Source organism: Nannobrachium achirus (assembly GCF_963921795.1).
Source record: "Nannobrachium achirus genome assembly, chromosome: 3".
Classification (NCBI taxonomy): Eukaryota; Metazoa; Chordata; class Actinopteri; order Myctophiformes; family Myctophidae; genus Nannobrachium; species Nannobrachium achirus.
This window is the reverse complement of record NC_137812.1, coordinates 26,205,869-26,225,274: the sequence shown is the minus strand read 5'-3', so window position 1 is coordinate 26,225,274 and position 19,406 is coordinate 26,205,869. Positions and strand designations below refer to the sequence as shown.

At 41.9% G+C, this 19,406-nt stretch overlaps 1 protein-coding gene across 1 annotated transcript; it reads left to right on the top strand.

Moving 5' to 3' along the window:
* The first annotated feature begins 6,981 nt into the window (after window positions 1-6,981).
* On the top strand, window positions 6,982-7,414 carry LOC308281035 (small ribosomal subunit protein uS8-like). The gene has a single exon (XM_080721092.1). The coding sequence runs from the start codon at window positions 6,995-6,997 to the stop codon at window positions 7,385-7,387; it is 393 nt and encodes a 130-aa protein (XP_080577218.1). The 5' UTR covers window positions 6,982-6,994; the 3' UTR covers window positions 7,388-7,414.
* Window positions 7,415-19,406: the final 11,992 nt, after the last annotated feature.

The window sequence follows — 19,406 nt, the reverse complement described above, 5'->3', positions numbered from 1 at the left end:
CCAGGGTTGTTGGACCTTTTGAACTGTAAACATGGCATGCAAAATGTTCCGACTGCAATGTTGCAATCTTTTTGGTGATTCCAACAAATGTTCTTCCCCAGTCAGCACCTGAAAAACTATGTACGCAAAGGAACCCTTGACATTTGTAACATCCAATAACTTGAACTCACTCAAATATATAAATTTCCTTTTTTTGTACCGGAGGCAAGGACTTGATAAGGAATCGGGGTATCAGCCTCTTCATGTGTTTGCACTTCCTCAAAATCATGTCCCTTGATGAAGGTATCCTATTATGATGCCTACTTTGTCATACCTGACAAATTGCCCTGAGCTTCCATCAATTGAAAAAAATAGATGGAATTCAGAGAGTGGAGGGTATGTCCAGTCAGGTTTCTTGCCCTCCCTGCTGCAAAGGCAGTACTTGAGCTCATCAAATGTGGCTGCAAAGCAGGTTACAAGGGACGGTGCAGCTGCTCAAACAATAACCTGCCTTGCACTCTCCTCCCTGCAAATGCTATAGTGGAAACTGTCAACACTATTAGGGAGGACATGTATAGTAGTGAATTTCTTTACAACAACAAAGAGGTGTGTGTGTTGTGTTGTCAGTGTGAGTGCAGTGCAATAAATGGACATGTTAGACTGCGCGCCCAAAGTGAGAAGTTGCAATACCTTAATTCTTGCAATCCCTGCAGTAACACCTGTGAACCTGTCTAACACACAAAATGTAATAAATAATACTGAGAATACTAATAAAAACAGTTAAAAAAAGAAAAGAACTTCCCCATCAAGATACGGCAGGCCCCCTGTAGTAACTCTGAGGACCCCCTAGGGGTCCCGGACCCCCTGTGGAAGACCCCTGGGTATTTGCTACTACTCATTTTTGCTTTCAGAGCCCAGTTACAACAAATTTAATGCTTCAGTTATGATCTAATTTAACATTGCTCTGGAGCAGGAGCAATGCGATTACTGAAATAGGCTCAGGGGTCTGTTTGGGGGGTCCCAGGTGAGGAAAGACCCCAACCAAAAGTCAGAAAGGTTATTCTGGCTGCTTTAAAAGTGTAATAAATGAACTCAGGATGTTTTAAAACCTACAAAACAACTCTAATATTATGAAAATCGGACATTAACTGGCTGGGGTACTGTTCAGAGGCAGCCATCTTGGAAACATGGCAGCCATTTTGATTTTTCAGTGTCTAATGTGTTTTATCATAGGAACAACCCCTAAGGAGTACTTGTGAAAAGTTTTAGGTTTCTTTACACTTCTGAAGTATTTTAGTGCAAAAATGCATTTATCTGCCCCGCTATACCTAAAAAACACCTTGATGCGGCGTAGTTTTGCATTTGGAAAATTCGTTTGGTATATGCATCTTTAAGTCCAACTCATAGCGACTGGCAAGACTACACTAGGCTACTCGATCATTTTAATAGGGATTGGGGAAACAAATGGGGGAAACAAAACTAAGTGACGCCGCTTATTCTGCCTGTGGTTTCCGCCTAGAAGGGATCAACGGCCCGTTGTAAACGAACACAAGAAAGCCTGGTGATGCGAGGTTAATTAGGCAGAAATGCCCCTGTTGTCCAGTTTCCCCAGAAGAACACAGCAGCTGTCATAGCATAGAGTGGCGCCTATAAGCCTATCACTTTTACACTAATAAAGTGATTTTCTTTATCATGAATGTGTTACTAGTTGTCATTACAAACACATCCATCCCTTGGTTGTCCCACACAAGCCACCACAATCTCATAAATAATGTTTTGAGGTGAGCATTCGGCACAAGTGCCAATCAAAGTGACTGTGCTGGCCAATCACAGGGCATCTTTTCCTGGACTTGACAAAACACATAAAAGCATAACATCTGTTTAGCAGAGTGTGAGGGCTTGTGTGGGACAACGATGACATGGATGTGTTTGTAATGACAACTAGTGCCACATTCATGAAATATAAAATCACTTTTGACCACAACAAATAGTGTAAAAGCAATAGGCTTATAGGCGCCACTCTATGCTATGAGAGCTGCTGAGTTCTGCTGGGGAAACTGGATGACAGGCGCATTTCTGCCTAATAGACCCCATGGACACGACAGTCTTTTTGGATCAATATAAGTATAGGAAAATGAGCCTATAAGTGATTTAGGGCAGAGCTGTCCTTTAAGTACAGTACTTAAGTAAATGTATTTAGTTACTTTACACCACTGCAACTGCGTGCGCACACACACACACACACTGAGGTACTGTAGAGCGAGGGTGACAGAGGGACTACGTACTTCCTAGCGGTCATGCCAAGACCCTAAGGTTCTATCTCTCTCATCGAACACGCACGCACGCGCACAGCCACACACACACACGTGTACATCTCATTCCATTCCCCTAATACAGTCAATATTTACAACCTGCTTGAGAAAATATGTTTGCTTAATTAGATTAAACTGTGTGTGTGTGTGTGTGTGTGTGTGTGTGTGTGTGTGTGTGTGTGTGTGTGTGTGTGTGTGTGTGTGTGTGTGTGTGTGTGAGAGAGAGAGATAAAGAGATTGATTACCAAAGCAGCAACAGTAGGATAACTGATGGGAGACAGTCGCTTGACTCGCTTGTCATTGATTTGACAAGGAAAGGTGTACAAACAGATATTACACATTATCATGTAGACCCATGATCATGTGAATTCACGTGACCGGGATGGCTTACCAGGCTTTTTTTCTTTTTTCCCCCCCTTTTTTTCTTAATTTTTATGTTGTGACATGCGCACACATTTACAGGGTCAACATTTTACACGATCTTCATCATCATATTACAGTCCATTTCAATCCTCAGTGGTTTCATTCTTACGGTTCATGTATTCAGTCCATTTCTCCCATTTTTCAAGAAACAACTCTTCCTGTATCCTGAGTCTATGTGTAAATCTCTCCATCACATACATGTATCCTGTATCCTGAGTCTATGTGTAAATCTCTCCATTACATACATATTCTCCACAATGCACAGTCACTGCTCACAAGTTGGGGAGTCACTTCTATACCACGATCTCATTATTGCTTTTTTGCTGGCTGCTAGTAGTACCTTGACCAGATGTGTTTTCCTGCGTCAAGCAGGCATTGACACTAAGGCTTGCCCACCTGCCCCCGGCAGGTAGATAAAACGTCAGGGCAGGTGGAGTTTGCTTTCAGGTTGCCCGACCGGGCAAGTGCTCATTTCAGAGGGGACACAAAGGACAACACGAGATATCTTATCTAAACACCTGAACGTGGCCAGTGTGATCTGTCTTCTGGTCTGTGGAATGCAAAATTAGAGCACTATTTACCTATAATGTGCTGTTTTTACTGTGGCTACTGTGTGAAACCACAGACATATTCAATCATAGCTACAGTGTAGGTATTTGGATTTGGAGGTATTGAGGTGTGACATTTTTTATCGCACAGGCCCAGAAAGTAAAGAAATAAGTATTAAATTGAGCAGTAATTAAAACCTTTACCTATCATTTTATAATGGACGATTCACTTTTCGGGCAAGTGGGCATGACCTTTGGGCAAGCAGAACATGACCTGTACTTGCCCGAAGGGCAAGTGCATCTGAGACCTTAGTGTCAACCCCTGGTCAAGTTTCCAAAATATAATACCACACTTGTCTTTGATTTTTCATATTTCAATATCTCTTTTATTACTGACCACACTTCATCCCAATATTTGTCCATTTTTGGACAGTTCCAAAATATATGTTCGTGGTCAGCATCCATCTCAAGCATGGTTGTTCCTCTGCTGATTGGTGGTGATCCATTCAAATGACCCACTTGAAAGACCAACTGAGGGTCCCACGACTCACTACAATGAAAAAGGTTCAACATCACTGCCTTCCAAAGCATATTTCAATGACAATTCACTATTGTCTGTCTGTTTGGAGAACCAATATGGTCGTATTTCTAGATGGGTTACGGCTACGGATATGAACAGGTCAAACTATACTGCTACTGGGGGTGGGGGAGCCAGTTTGCTGGAAAGTGTGAGCAATGTCAAGGATTAAGTACAAAGGGCAAAGGAGTCTCGAATATTGTGGCAAATCGGTCCATACCTTCTGCCGTTTATAATCCAAGCACTCTGCTTTGAATGCAACAGCAGTATAATACCTAGCGCACGCACGCACACACACACACACACACACACACACACACACACACACACACACACACACACACACACACACACACACACACACACACACACACACACACACACACACACACACACACACACACACACACACACACACACACACACACACACACACACACCTCTCGCATCTAGAAGGGATTAAACAGCTCAGACATTGATTAGTCACAGCGGAATCAGGCAGAGAAAGAGGGATCCACAGGAGAGAGAGACGTGAGATGAGATGAGACAGGGCTGAGAGTGGGTGGGGCAGGGTGTTAGAGAACAGGGGAGAGGGAACCAATGAGTGAAGGAAGTATGGGGAGGGAAGGTAATGTAACTGGGGCATAACCAGAGTGTAAATGTCTCTAAACATGTCCTCCAGGACTTAAGGACACAAGAGTGAAAAAGCCTGTCCACACCAGGTAACATTTTATCACTCTTGTTCCTTGCCAGAGTGTCAAGACACTCACACTCACACTCTCTCACACACACACACACACACACACACACACACACACACACACACACACACACACACACACACACACACACACACACACACACACACACACACACACACACACACACACACACACACACACACACACACACACACACGTCAACTTACTAAGAATAGACCCTCTTCATAATAAACAACACCGACCGCACCCTGTACCCTATCCAACACTCATACAGTACACACACAAAGTCATCCATACATAGAGCCTTTGGACAGCTGTGATGCATCTCCGTCTCTATTTATATAGTCCTGTATAGCCCTGTTTGTGTACTGCAACACAACATACCTCCATCTCTTCTTTATTGCTCAGACTCTTTCTGAAAATAAAGTTTCAGAAAAAATCATCATACCCTCACTGGCCTCCTCAGGGTCAAAGATGATATGAGAAAACGTCCATATTTCCTGGCATCACATCACATATAGGGATGGGACAATAAGCGATATTATCGTTTATCGTGATAAAAAAACACTCATGATAATCGTATCGTGGAGATTTAATTTATCGTGATAACGTCCTCCGTCATGCACTTGGATCAATTCACGTTTTATTTGCAGAACTGCATATCCGGTACCATTTTAAACCCTCTATTGGTAAAATGTACTTATAATATACGTACTTGATACAGTCTTTTTTCACTCTCTACCAAATGTCTTTGCCCAAAAAATAGCCGATTTACAAGCTCACAACGCGTCGCAAGATCTGCTATTTTTTGGGGCAAATGTAATCCTGGATGTTGGGGATATTTTGATTATCGCGATAATATCGTAAATCGCGATAAAATCATGATATGAAACGTTCACATCGTCCCATCCCTAATCACATATTTTATTGTATGTGGGGGTGATGCCCGCACCCATTTATAGTGATTTTAATTACATAATCAGTTCATGTGACTGTGGGAGGAGCTGGCTGGCAGGAAGCGCTGTGACAGACTGTTTGACTGTTAAAGTCTCTCTTTCTTCTCCATCTCTCTGTTCCATCACTACACATCTTCCCCCTTCCACAGTGCGTTTGTCTGTCTGGTTCTTTATAGTGCCTCTCCATCTCCATTTCTGTGAAGTGTAAATATTTTGTCCCTGGTGTATTCTGACTTTTAAAGTATATACAGTAGAAGGTACTGCAGAGAAATGCATAGATCTCATGCCTACTGTTACTGTAAACTGATAAAAAATACTACACCAGTAAGATGCCCTAAGGCGAGGTCGCGCTGAAACAACAGAGACTGACACAATATGTCCATATATGGGCATTCCCAGATATGGGCTTAATATTGATGACATCAGGGATCTCCAAATATGGGCATAAAAGGGCAAGGATGGAATTATTTTGCAAGTGTGACTCATGTCGCGACAGCCACACTGGTTATCATGAGTCTGACGCAATATGTCCATATATGGGCATTCCCAGATATGGGCTTAATATTGATGACATCAGGGATCTTGGCCATATATGGAGTGTGATATGAGGTGTGACATGAGGCGTGACTGACTCTAGAAGCGAGGGTCTCGCAAAGCGAAGCTTGGCCAATGTGACCCTGGGCGAGTGGGCATACGACAAACGTTGAGTTCTTTGAGCAAAGATGTAGGCCAGAATAAGTAGTGAACATAGCTGATCTACAAGCTCACAATCAACACTGATCAACACGTTGTGCGCTTGTAGATCTACTATTTTCACTATTGAGTTCTGGACCTCGACCTGTTAAGCTTGGAAACCATTGGCCTAGCGGTCACCTAGGCTCAGTGTAGCCTGACAGCCTTTGCTGTGTGTCCCTCCCTGTCTCTCTCCATCTTTCCTGTCAATCACAAAATAATTATCAAAAAAATGCAGGAAAAAGGGGGTAAAAAATCCCCCAAATCACACCTGTGCACTTTGCATGGTATCAAACACGACACACGTGCATATCTCCTTGTATGGGCCGGTCTGTCCGTGACATCAGCTGTGGCGATATCGGTTTCTGCATACTTTCTATGACGTTAGTCTCATGTGATGTTAGACGTTAGACTCATGTGACGTTTGTCTCGTACTGCATAGTACTGTAGGAACCTACACACAAAGTCCCCTGCTGTCACTATGACTCAGACTGTCAGACATAACCATATATAGAGTTCAACATGACTCAGACATAACCATAATATGGCTATGTCTGAGTCAGAGTGAACTCTATATAGAGTTCCCACCGCAGCTACCCACAAATATGGCATTGCTGACTGAGAGCATGACATCAGTGCCAAATAAACAGTGTCATCATGACATCAGACTCAAATAAATCATAATAAGGATCCATATAAATGAGGCAGATAGTTTTCCTCAACATAGCAGAACCGGCACTCAATCATGGTGCGCATGAACGTTCTCGCGGATGCGCTTAAAAGCATCAACAATGCTGAGAAACGTGGGAAACGTCAGGTCCTCATCAGGCCGTGTTCTAAGGTCATTGTGCGCTTCCTCACCGTCATGATGAAGCACGGGTACGTCGGAGAGTTCGAGATCATCGACGACCATAGAGCCGGGAAGATCGTCGTCAATCTCACAGGCAGACTCAACAAGTGTGGTGTGATCAGCCCACGCTTTGACCTGCAGCTGAAAGACCTGGAGAAGTGGCAGAACAACCTCCTGCCCTCAAGACAGTTTGGATACATGGTGTTGACCACCTCAGCTGGCATCATGGACCATGAAGAGGCCAGAAGGAAACACACTGGAGGAAAAATTCTTGGATTCTTTTTCTAAATGTAAAGAACTGTTCAAATAAATCAAACCAGGGGAGAAAATACATTAAAACTAGGAAGGTTCTGGGAAATTAATTGCAAGTAGTTGCCTATGGTCGCAGTTTAGTATGTGAACCGTCACAGCGTGACAGTATCTCTGTCTGTCTTTAACGCCCGACACTGCGGTTCCCCTGACACATCACTGTGACATCACAGGTGACATCACAGTGATGTCAGATACTCAGATAAGGGATCTCCATATATGGGCATAAAAGGCAGAGACATCACTGTGACATCACAGGTGACATACAATGATGTCAGATACTCAGGGCAGGGATCTCCATATATGGGCAGGACTCGACATTATAATTGGCCCGCAGGCCCGTTTGATCTTTTTAGAGTGACAGGGCCACCAGAACTCATCAGGGACTTGCCCGTTGGGCCAGTGAATTTAATGCCTTGAAAATAAAACGGATAAAAATGTTTATCTAATTTCACATCAGTATTCCTTGTGGTACTGTTTTGTAATAATTTCGGTGAAATCGTCTCGTAATTGCCGCTAAAATATAACGTTGCGTGATCCCGAGCAAAGACGAGCAAAGTTTCCTTCTGCGTGCATCGTGCGTGCGTGTGTACAATACATCAGCCTGCAGTCAGTTACACAAGGCAGAGCAGCCAGAGATGGGACGTTCGTGAACGAATCGAGTCTTTTGAACGGCTCTTTGAAATGAACGTAGCTATGGTAACTAGAATGAGCCACAGAGCCAGTCTTTTGAACGGCTCTTTGAAAGGAACGGATCCCAGAGATCCGGCTCACTTCAAAGAGCCATGAATCCCATCTCTACAGTACTGTAGCTAATGCTGCTAACAGCGTTCCAGAGCTTGTTGAGCGGAGCGGAGCGCTGTTGCCCTGCTGTTCAGTATGTCCAATGTCACCGCGTGTCAGAATCAGAAAGTACAATAGACAAGTTATGTTCTTGAAGTTGGGGAAAGGTCCGGTACTATACTGAGAGAAAGGAGAGATTGACGCTGTCGCTGTGTGTCTAACCTCGCCTACCAGTGTCTAGTGAACGACAGAGAGGGGGGCGGTCCTGTGTGTGTGTGTGTGTGTGTGTGTGTGTGTGTGTGTGTGTGTGTGTGTGTGTGTGTGTGTGTGTGTGTGTGTGTGTGTGTGTGTGTGTGTGTGTGTGTGTGTGTGTGCACGCTCGCGGTGCGTGTAGAACCATAGTGTAGAACGCATTCGGCAAATTTGTTTCTTTTAACTGTTATGTTGTAGATATTTAGAATCAACGTGTACTGTAGCCTATTGAGAATATGTATATCAAATGAGAAGATCATCTTCTCATTTGATGAGAATGGACTGAGTGTCTCAGTCAGAGATGGATGAGGGACAGACAGCTTAGCATGTAACAGAAGAGTGGGAACTTTGATGTCAAATTTGGCAATTATTTTCCTAAATGTTGCATACATGATTAGAACATGATTGAACATTCCACAGTTAAGGTCTAACATTTTTATAATTGCTGTCCTATGCTTCTATCTTCTGTATGACTAGCTGGAGCAGGAATGTATTATTGTAAATATGATGCAATTAGGCCTATGCCAGAATAAACCATTAGCCTTGGATCAAGAATATCATAGATGTATTTTATTTAAAATGTTATATCATCTATAAAATACAGCTTTGTAGCCTTGATCCTATGCTAATTAACCCCACATTAGGAGATCCTGATAAGGCAGACAGACAGCTGTCAATCTGGGCTGGGGCCCTCACCAGTTAAACAGGCTACAGCTGTTGTTAAGAGTAGGCCTACATGTTATTGAATCAAATGAGTTGTTTTATGGGGAATGATATTTTGAATGGCCAAAGGGACAGGACAGTACAGTTCACTCCTATGTCCTATGTACTCCATTCATTAAAAAAAAGACGCTAGTATCGAGGATGAAGGAGGACGCAAGTTTTGCGCACACACGCGTGTCAGGGCCAGTGATCATCAAAATCCACTGGCCCTGAGGGCCAGTAGTAAATTTCCCTTAATGTCTACCCCTGATGGGCATAAAAGGGATCTTCATATATGGGCATAAAAGGGATGTCAGACAACAGAATCCATATATGGCTAAGACAGATGGCCAAGACAGATTTTTCCCTTAGGCGTCTTAATGGTAGTATATACTGTATTGTGATGTCACGAGAAGCTTGTAAACTTGTAAACCTTTTTGAGTGATGTTATCCGGGTGACCGGGTCGGATATCTTGGACAATGTCCAATCAGAGATCAGAGAAAGGTTAACAAATTAAATATTGTGATGTCAAGCGAGGCATGACCAATCCTGTCTGATTGGATGGACATTATGTCCAAGATCTCTGGCGTTACAATCCAGATAAGTTCAGGGTTAACAAAAAAATCGCACCTATGTGAATGTTATCAAACGCGACACATGTGCATATCTCCTTGGGGGCCGTTCTGTCCGAGACGTTACGTGCTCATAGAAAAATAGTGTGTTGCCGATAGCAACCACACTTTTAAATACAGAAATATGGCAGAAAGACGATTGTCCTGAACCTCTGATCCAACCGATATATGGGCATGCCATATATGGGCATACACTGATGACATCAGGGATCTCCATATATGGGCATAAAAGGGACAGGGACTATCAGATATAGAGATCGTATATGGGCATGCTCATATATGGGCATACTGATGACATCAGGGATCTCCATATATGGGCATATCTGTTGCATTGACGGTGTGACAGGTGAGACATATGTACCGGTAGGTGTGAGGGCTACATAGTGGCCCGGGCCAAACCTCTAAAATTTCTCATTTTTGGTTCTTATGTGTTTTTCGAAGAAACATTTACAAAAACATGTACACATCAGTGAAATGTATCACTTAACTAAAATATTACTGTCTTTGTCTATTAGTCTAAGTCACAAAGAGAACACGCTTCAGCCAAGTTTGAGTAGAAGGGCTCTGGTAGAACAGAAAACAATACAATCAGAACAAATAGTTACCTGGAAACTTCCAAATAGACTACCTAAACAAATTACTGGAAGACACAATTAGGTACAGTATGCATGTTTTATTATTCAACAAGGTGTTTTCCTTAGAATCAAACAGAAAAAATACACACAGTCCGTATCTTTAGTTCAGTTGTGAACTGAATTCTGGGAGTCGTAGTTATAAAAGACCATAAACAGATTCTTTAATGAAAATGGGGCTACCAGAGGTGTCACCAAAACTACTACCAAAATTAATGTTACACAGTATGACTTTAAATGAGAACACGCCTACAAGCGTTCATACTGTAGTATGTGGATCAGATAGAATAACAGCATAACAAGACAAGAACTACAACAGAAGAGATAACAGATAAGTATTGAATAAATATTCAAACAGATAGTCAATAACATAATGTAGGATTACATGTTAACATAAAATATGATTAGATTCTTCCAGCCATGTACTTGATGTTTTACCTACAGATTTTCTTTTTACCTACTACTTGGGAGTTCCGATACGTAACTTGAATAGCACTGGTTCTCAATGAGGGATCCAAGGACCCCTGGGCCCTTGAGTTCCCGGGGGTCCATAGTTAAATGTTTGATGGTTAGAACTCTTATAGTTTTGTAGTAGCGTGGCATTAGCCAGACTGATATTGTGAATTCACTCACACGTTCCTCCACAATATAATGTTCGCCCATAGGGAGCGAGAATGAGAAATCAGAAAATGACTGGGCCAATCAGTGACAGCATTTCAGCTGAACAGTGAAACACAGTCACTGATTGGCCGATGATGCCGTGTAGGAACGTGTGAGTGAATTCACATTATCAATCTGGCTAATGCCAGGCTAGGTTTGTAACTCCCAAGAGTGTACAAATGGAACCACATTGACCGGTGAGGGTTCATTTGGTATACCATTTTACACTCTCAGTAAATGAACACTGAGGATTTGTATAGATTGGGGTCTCAAATCATTAAAAGGTGGTCCGTGGCCTAATGCACATCAAACTGCCTGTCTCTGAATTTAACTTATTCTCTGCCATGATTCAGAGTGTTTTTCCATGCACATATGAAAGATTGCTGAATATTCTGCGTCGGTCAGATCCATGCACTGAAGCATTCAAAAGACGCCCACGGCATCCAGGCGCCATAATCTACTCCAAAGATATAGGCTTCTGCGTCAACCTTGAGCCCAGCCCCTCTCCCATACACATTCATTATGGCTTTTTTTTTCTAAAAAAGGGAAACTCTTTTTTGTTCCAGTTAGGTCATCAACGTGTCAGGTGACATCCAGTAGAATCGGAAAATATTTGTTGACCCATAGGCCAGCAAACGGTGCCATCCAGCGCCAAAACACAAAACTCGTCACGTGGCTACCTATCACTGTTGTACTGGTGTAATGCAGGGAAGTCTGCCAGTATTTTGGCAGAGGTACAGCAGTGGCTGAACAAACCCAGTGATCACAGTGATGGACACCATTATCAAATTTTTGGAATACATTTCATCTGACAATAACTTCCCTTGACTGTCCAAAACAACAACAAAAATGGAACAACTCAAGTAAGTTGCCACAAAGGACACCATGATCAGGCAGATGATAATGAAGGCTCTCCTCTTCATGCCGTTGTCCCTGTCCCTCTCCCTCCCGGTCCCGCCTGGACCGGGACCCTTGTCCCCTGGACCGGGCCGTTTCAGAGCTATGAGAACAGCAAGGCTGCACAACAGCATCACTGACATGTAGAATACACATAGACCCAAGTAAAGATAATAGACCGGCATGGTATAACCAAACTGCACGGTTACAATAGATATTGCAATGATGGCCACCCAGCAGAACACAGAACAACCCGCCCTGTACCTCATGGGTTTGTACTTGAGGAAGAGCACTGGAAGAACTACTGCCATGAATCGCTCTATGCAGATACAGGTCTGGAAGACGGGACGTCCGGTGTACAGGATACCAAAACAGAAGAGTATTAATTTGGGAATTATCTTGATATGAACGACAACATAAAGCAAGCTGAAGAGGATCTCGCATACGCTCAGATTAAGCGTGAAGATCTCTGAGGCCATGGTACCGGCTGCTCCGGTGAACACCAGCCATAGAATGCCTGCGTTGATGGGGAGTCCCAGGACCGCGTTGATTGTGGTGCTGGCGATGTCTAAAATGTATGCGCTGTTGTCTAAAATGTATGCGCTGTTGAGGGACGAGTCGTTTGATGTGTTCATTGTCCTGGTAGCTTTGACGTCAGTACGATCTTCGTTTTCACAATTCAGGAGAAATCCTTTGGAGAGACAGACAAATGATTAAAGGAGACTCAAAGACCGAAGAATCTGATGATAAGAGGTGTCCGCATGCATTGGGCGGGATACTGTTTTTGACACTGGGACTGAGTGTATTTTTGTTCTGCCAGGATGCCAGCTATTGTATAGAGGGTGTATACTGATTTATACTTTTTGTTCATCATTGATGGTGCCTTTTGTAATGTTATTCTTCCTATGACTGTATCTCACAGTGCTTCTCTTCCTCTGTATCTGATGTATACCTTAACTGCTATGCTTCATCTGAGGCCTGAATTCCCTTGTGGGATCGATAAAGGTTGGTTGTTCGGTCTGTCTGTCTGTGACTATGTAGCGCCTTGTAGCGGTGTGTGAGTGCCTACATGGCTACTTTTCATGACATTAGGCATAACTACAACATGGCACCATCTGCTGTAGTCAATCATTGAGGTCTCATAATGTGTGTGTACTGTAATAATTTCATTTAATTTAATTTCAACCATTATTTAATTCACAGAAGACACACTGTAATAGCCTAAAAGCAGCCACAGCACCCACCCGATTTGGGTAATGTGTTTCGTCACATAGTTTGCCTATGATACAGTGCTGCTAATGAGTGAGAGCACAAAAAGAAGATTACAAATTAAATAAGGGGTGTACGTGTTGACTTGACTTGAATCAAGGCAGTCCTTGAAAGAATTTAACAACTACACTAAACCTAGACAATTCCTGAATAAAAGTAAACTAATTATGCACTCATAAACCTAACTGAAATGAAATATCAAACTACTATATTTGTGAGCATTTGCATTAAAATATCATTCCCAATGTTAAAACATCCCTACTACATCCAAGTCTACAGCATGATAGTAAATAATACACATTTAAAACATAATACTAATTAAAAAAAAATATATATAGCCACTAATGAAAACACTGTTATAATACCCTTATAACATAATACTAGCCTATAATTAAAACTAATCTAATACTATTTAAAACACCACTATAACACACCAATTAAAACACCACTATATAACATACTAATTAAAACACATCTACAAAATAATACTAATTGAAACACCCCTTAAAACAACAATTAACACACTCCTTTATAACATACAGTAAAACTTAAAAAACACCACTAAAACATAATAATTAAAACACATGTACAACATGACACAAATTCAATCACCCCTATAAAATAAATAATACTGAGTAGAACACCAGTATAACGCCATAATAATTCCTATACATCCTACATTAATGTTAAATATACATTAGATAAATAGATATAATAGATATTTGCAATCAGACCTTAACGTGTGATGTGCTGTGGGTCGGCTGAGCTCTGCTGTCCACACAGGTCAAATAACATCTGTTAATGTCCTGCATAGGCAGGGCATGCAAATAGTTCTCATATTCTGACAGGGTCAATCAATCATCCATCATCGACGCAAAATATGAAAAGAAGATGAAAATGTTAAGAAAATATTGCCATCAGTCGCCGGCCCTGACGCACAGACATGAAGTAGAGACAAGAGTGACCTGTTTTTTATGCATTTATTTGTGTATTTATTGTTAGAAGATTTCAATATATATGTCTGTCCGTCCGTAGCTCACATATCGCGACCAACCGCCTGTCTGACCGACTTCAAACTTGGCAGACACGTCACCAACGACCAGAGGGAATTGAGTGCACGCCGTCGAGTCGGCTGAATAAGCAGTTGTCCATTAACGTAACCTAATATGGACATTCAGTTGTCTAGAACTAGGGCTGGGTATAACCTATACCTCATGATAGATACGTATCATGATACAGAGGCCACGATACGAATGTATCGAGATACACGTTGATTTCGAATAATGACCGTGTGTACATTTACTTTGAGTGCTGGACCACTAATTGCAGATGTTTCGACCAATATATTGTAAGAAATGTTTAAGTTTCCAAATCATTTGAAAAACTTTGATAACATTTAGACAAAAAGATCATATGGACATAAAAGGGACACAGACAGATGGGTGGGTACAATAGGTAAAATGACAAAATCAGGTGGGGCATGATTTCACAATTTGCATTGCTCATGATTTGCATCGTTCCAAGTAGGTCTAGTATAGTGAAAAATAATTAGAAATGGAAAGCGGTGCCTCTTGACTTCATACACTATATAATACATGCAGTACTTGTTGGAGATGAACATAATGTTATGCCGCTGTGCCAGTCGCACCCATTACGCACTGTAATGAGCCTGCACTGTTGAAAGAGGACAAGCATAAAAGAGCTGGTGGGCTTGGAATAAACAGGATTGGAATAAGAGTCACACAAATTAATATGTTCCTCATTATGTATTATTTCACCTGCCTGCAATTAATCTACTATTAACAATGTGTCTCCTAAATGCCTAAATTGAAAATTGTAAATATAATGCATTATGTTCAAGGTTCAAAATGTTACATCTTGTATAGCCCAGAGGTGCATACTGTAATGATGCAATGCCAACAGTAGGGCATCAGTGGCCCAGGAGGTAGAGCGATTTCGGCTCCCCCAGGGTTGGTGTCAAAGTGTCCTTGAGCAAGACGCTGCTCACTATGAGCAGGTTGGTGCCTTGCATGGTTTCCTCCGCCATCAGTAAATGAAGGTGTGTGTGTGTGTGTGTGTGTGTGTGTGTGTGTGTGTGTGTGTGTGTGTGTGTGTGTGTGTGGGTGAAAATACACAATATATGTAAAGCACCCTGGATTAAAGCAAGGAGATATATATATATATATATATATATATATATATATATATATATATATATATATATATATATATAAATGCACCATTTACCATTTCACACACATACATTTACACAAGTTTCCAACGTCCCATCATGCATTGCGCAGAAGGTGTGCGGCAGTTCCGGCGTCAAAGTAACGCAAAGTGAGCTTGTATGTCAGCTGTTCTCCGGATGTGTCCCACACATAATTATACAGTAAATTCTCATGAAAACAGGTGGATACTCCACAGTTTTATATAGGTGTAGTTATATACTGTATACATTTGTAGATCTCATGTGGCTTATGGCTGACCTTACGGACCTTTATTTTCTATAGAAAATTGTCTTTTACGATTTGTTATATGAGAGCATTGGTGCAAAACCTTTGAGTCATGACTCAGTATGTATTGAGAATCTCAATACATGAGATATCTATTGGGTCATCCATTGATTTTTAAAAGTTAAATGTTTTAAACATACTGCAGTGTTTTCTATATTCTTAAAGTGAATGTGCTGATAATTATGTTGTTTACTGGTACAGTCTTACATTTGTTTTTGCACTTATATAAGAACAGGCTTTGGGGTATTGAAAGACTTTTGCCTAAAGAAGACCTTGTTTTGGTCCAGATGAGGTTGTTCTGAGTTCATGGGGGATTTTTCTTTTGACACATTTTGTACTGTATTTCTTTAGACACATGTAATTCTTCTACAGTTTCCAGCCTGGCACTATGAGCATCTTATACATCCCATTGATGATCTGTTCATCTTTCTTGAATTTTAATTATTAAAACATTTTATGTTGTCAGCCGTAAAACAATACATTTTCAATAAATACTCGGTGTAGGATGGAGTTGTAACTGTGGCAGGGCTCCTCATGAACAGAAGAGGAAGTCCGCACACTGTTTGTGAGCTCCAGCAACAACTTTATTTAAGATAACAACGTTTCAACCCTAGTGGGTCTTCTTCAGGTTTGGTCATAGTACAAAGTAGGCGTAGTAGGGCTCCTCATGCACACGCGCTTCGCAAAGCATGCTTGCATGCAATTCGCACTTTTCCCTTTCCCTCTGCATATGCTGTGGAGACAAATCAAATAGCCTAAACTACAGGACATAAGATTGGTGCACGCACAGTGGCCACACCAGCAAGACATACCACAGAAAAAAATAGGCACCGTGTATGGTAAGGCGCCGGTTATCAAAACATTGCTATGGCTAAGCCTATTTACAACCACAACAACTGAAGTCCTTGTTTATGTCGCGGCCAAAAACAAGGTGTGGCGGGCTGCCACAGTGACATTTATTTAAGGGAAACACTGATTACTACATTGTGCACAGTTGCTCAAGTATGGATCAATATACAGTATCTGCATCATCTTTGCTGTTATGGGTTATGGGTTAGTTATGGGTAAGGGTCAGTCAAATCGAGACACACGCACGCTAAGGTTGGTCAGACAGTTTGCTTTCACCTTCCATCTCTTCATCAGAGAGAAGAATTACAGCTATACTTATGGTGTAATAATATTATTATATATCTATTGATCATCTTAACGACTCTCTTGCTCAGACGACCAGTGATTTATATAATCATCAAGGGATGTAAAGAACAATACCCAAAGGAACGTGTGAGACACACTGTGACCCTCACTCCCACTATTCCCCTCTTCCTGTCTCCTACTCTCTCTCTCTTTTTCTCTCTCTCTCTAAATTATCTGAGAGCGGTAATTAAAAGAGCTCTTTGGTTCCTGCAATGTGCTAGCAAATAAAGTGCTCATTACACACATGAACACGCACACACACCCACAGGCTGGTCAGACAGTTGCGTTCACCTTCCATCTTTTCATCAAAGAGGTAAATCACGGCTAATGCGCTTTTGGTGTGATTATATGATTATATATCTATTGATCCTTTTAAAGACTCTCTCTAGCTCAAACGATCAGTGAGTTATGTCATTAAAGGGTAAAGAATAACAATGCCCAAAGGACCGTGTGAAACCGACTGTGAGATTAAACTAAGCCTCCTCCGCCTCATTCCCACTCTCTCTACCTAGTGCTCTCTCTCTCTCTCTCTCTCTCTCTCTCTCTAAATTATCTAGAGAGCAGTAATTAAAAAGTGCACCTTGGTTTTCCTGTAATGTGTTAGCAAGTAAAATGCTCATTAAACACACACACACACACACACACACACACACACACACACACACACACACACACACACACACACACACACACACACACACACACACACACACAGTCATGAATACAGGTGTCACGTTGGTAAGGCAGATGTAGCCCTGATAAGGAACACCAACATCATCATTAATAGACCATATTCACACCGCGGCCATCTTGGATTGCGTCACCACATGGGGTGGCAACGTGTCTGAACCTGCATTACAAACGATTGTAAACAATGGAACGATGGTCCCAAAATATGAGTTCTGTTCCACCAATATCTTTTGACCAAATCGACAAATGGGCAGATGCAGGGTTTCCGGCAGCGCTTTATTGAACGGGCGCCGCGCCTGGCCTGAATTTTCCCCCGCCCGGCCAAGGTCTGGGGAAAAAATAAATAATAATAAAGAAATCCTCATCGCTAACCACACGTGCAGGCACGCCGCACCGACACAGCTCTTAAAAGTGTTCAGGAATGTGCCTATGTCTCGCAGTCGCGGCGCTGCCCACCAGCGCACATTACACCAGATATATATTTATGTTACATAGTTGTTCTTTTTTTATTCTTCTGTGCTCCGCTGCCTGCATGCAGTGTGTGCGTACGCGCAGTGCATACCCTTTTTTCAAAGAGACTTCAAGTCGTCACACACACACGGCGCACACACGCGCACACACACACACACAGAGCTTATTAGCCAACATGCTAACAGTGACACCAGTGTGTCCGTTCGGACGCGATGCAAGTTGAGAGAACATGCTGCGTTCATCCGTCCAATTCTACAACTTCAACACATGCACATGGCCGAGGCCTTACACAAACCTGGCTTCAGTTGAGAAGCACTTTAGGTGTATAAAACAGACACCGTGTGGAGTCACATCCATGAACATTGTAGCTGCCAGTATCATTGTTTATTTCTTATTTTGGTTCTTTATCTTTATATGCCCATGTTTATGCCTATTTGCATAAGTTATAAGGAGTATTTATTTATTTGTGCCGGAAATGGTTATACCCGTAACTCCTTATAATATAAGGTCTGGCTGAGACTCGAACCTGTTAGTGGTTGCACTTTCCCCCACTTGAAGTGGAGATGCGGGAAGAAGGTATGTTTGTCCTGGATCTTTAATGCAAGAAGCAAATATTCAACGTTATATGGCTTGTATGGTTAATGAAATGACTTTTATTGCAGTTGTGTGTTGCTGTAAGAGTCTGTCCCTGGGCACGTTTACCCATTCCCTTCGAAAGTCAATGAAGCCAGCAAGGTATATTGTTTGTTTATTTGCTTGGTTTCATTGTTTATTTGTACCATTGTTTTGTTTCTGTTTATTAATACGAGGGTTTGTTGTTTTTATGCTTTATTTGTATAGTTTGACGGTTTGGTTTATTGGAGCTGTGAGAGTGCTTAATAAATCGATCAGTATGCAGAACTACGGTGTCGTTCATGACCGGAGGGAGTGACAAACATGACTTCCATCTCAAACACTAAGTGGTGCGATTTGTTCAAAACGTCCTCCACCCTGGAGTGTCAGTCACAAGGAAAAAACAGTTTGACTCCCTTTCCTTGCACCAACATCACACAAACACATTGACTAGCACGCACGTTTCTGCATCATTTAAGATTAAATGATGTTAAATAAATCCATGCTTCGGAAATGCGAGGTGGTGTTGGTGAAATAGCCTCTTAATTTTAAGAGGCTCTCAGCTTAGACGTCTAAATCCCAACGGTATAATACTGTGTGTGTGTGTGTGTGTGTGTGTGTGTGTGTGTGTGTGTGTGTGTGTGTGTCCGTCCTGAGTTAAGTCATTTAATTTCTGGTTGTGGTCCA

What these genes read in the sequence shown, in the direction of transcription:
- LOC308281035 (XM_080721092.1), top strand. Translation starts at nt 6,995, where the DNA reads ATGGTGCGCATGAACGTTCTCGCGGATGCGCTTAAAAGCATCAACAAT.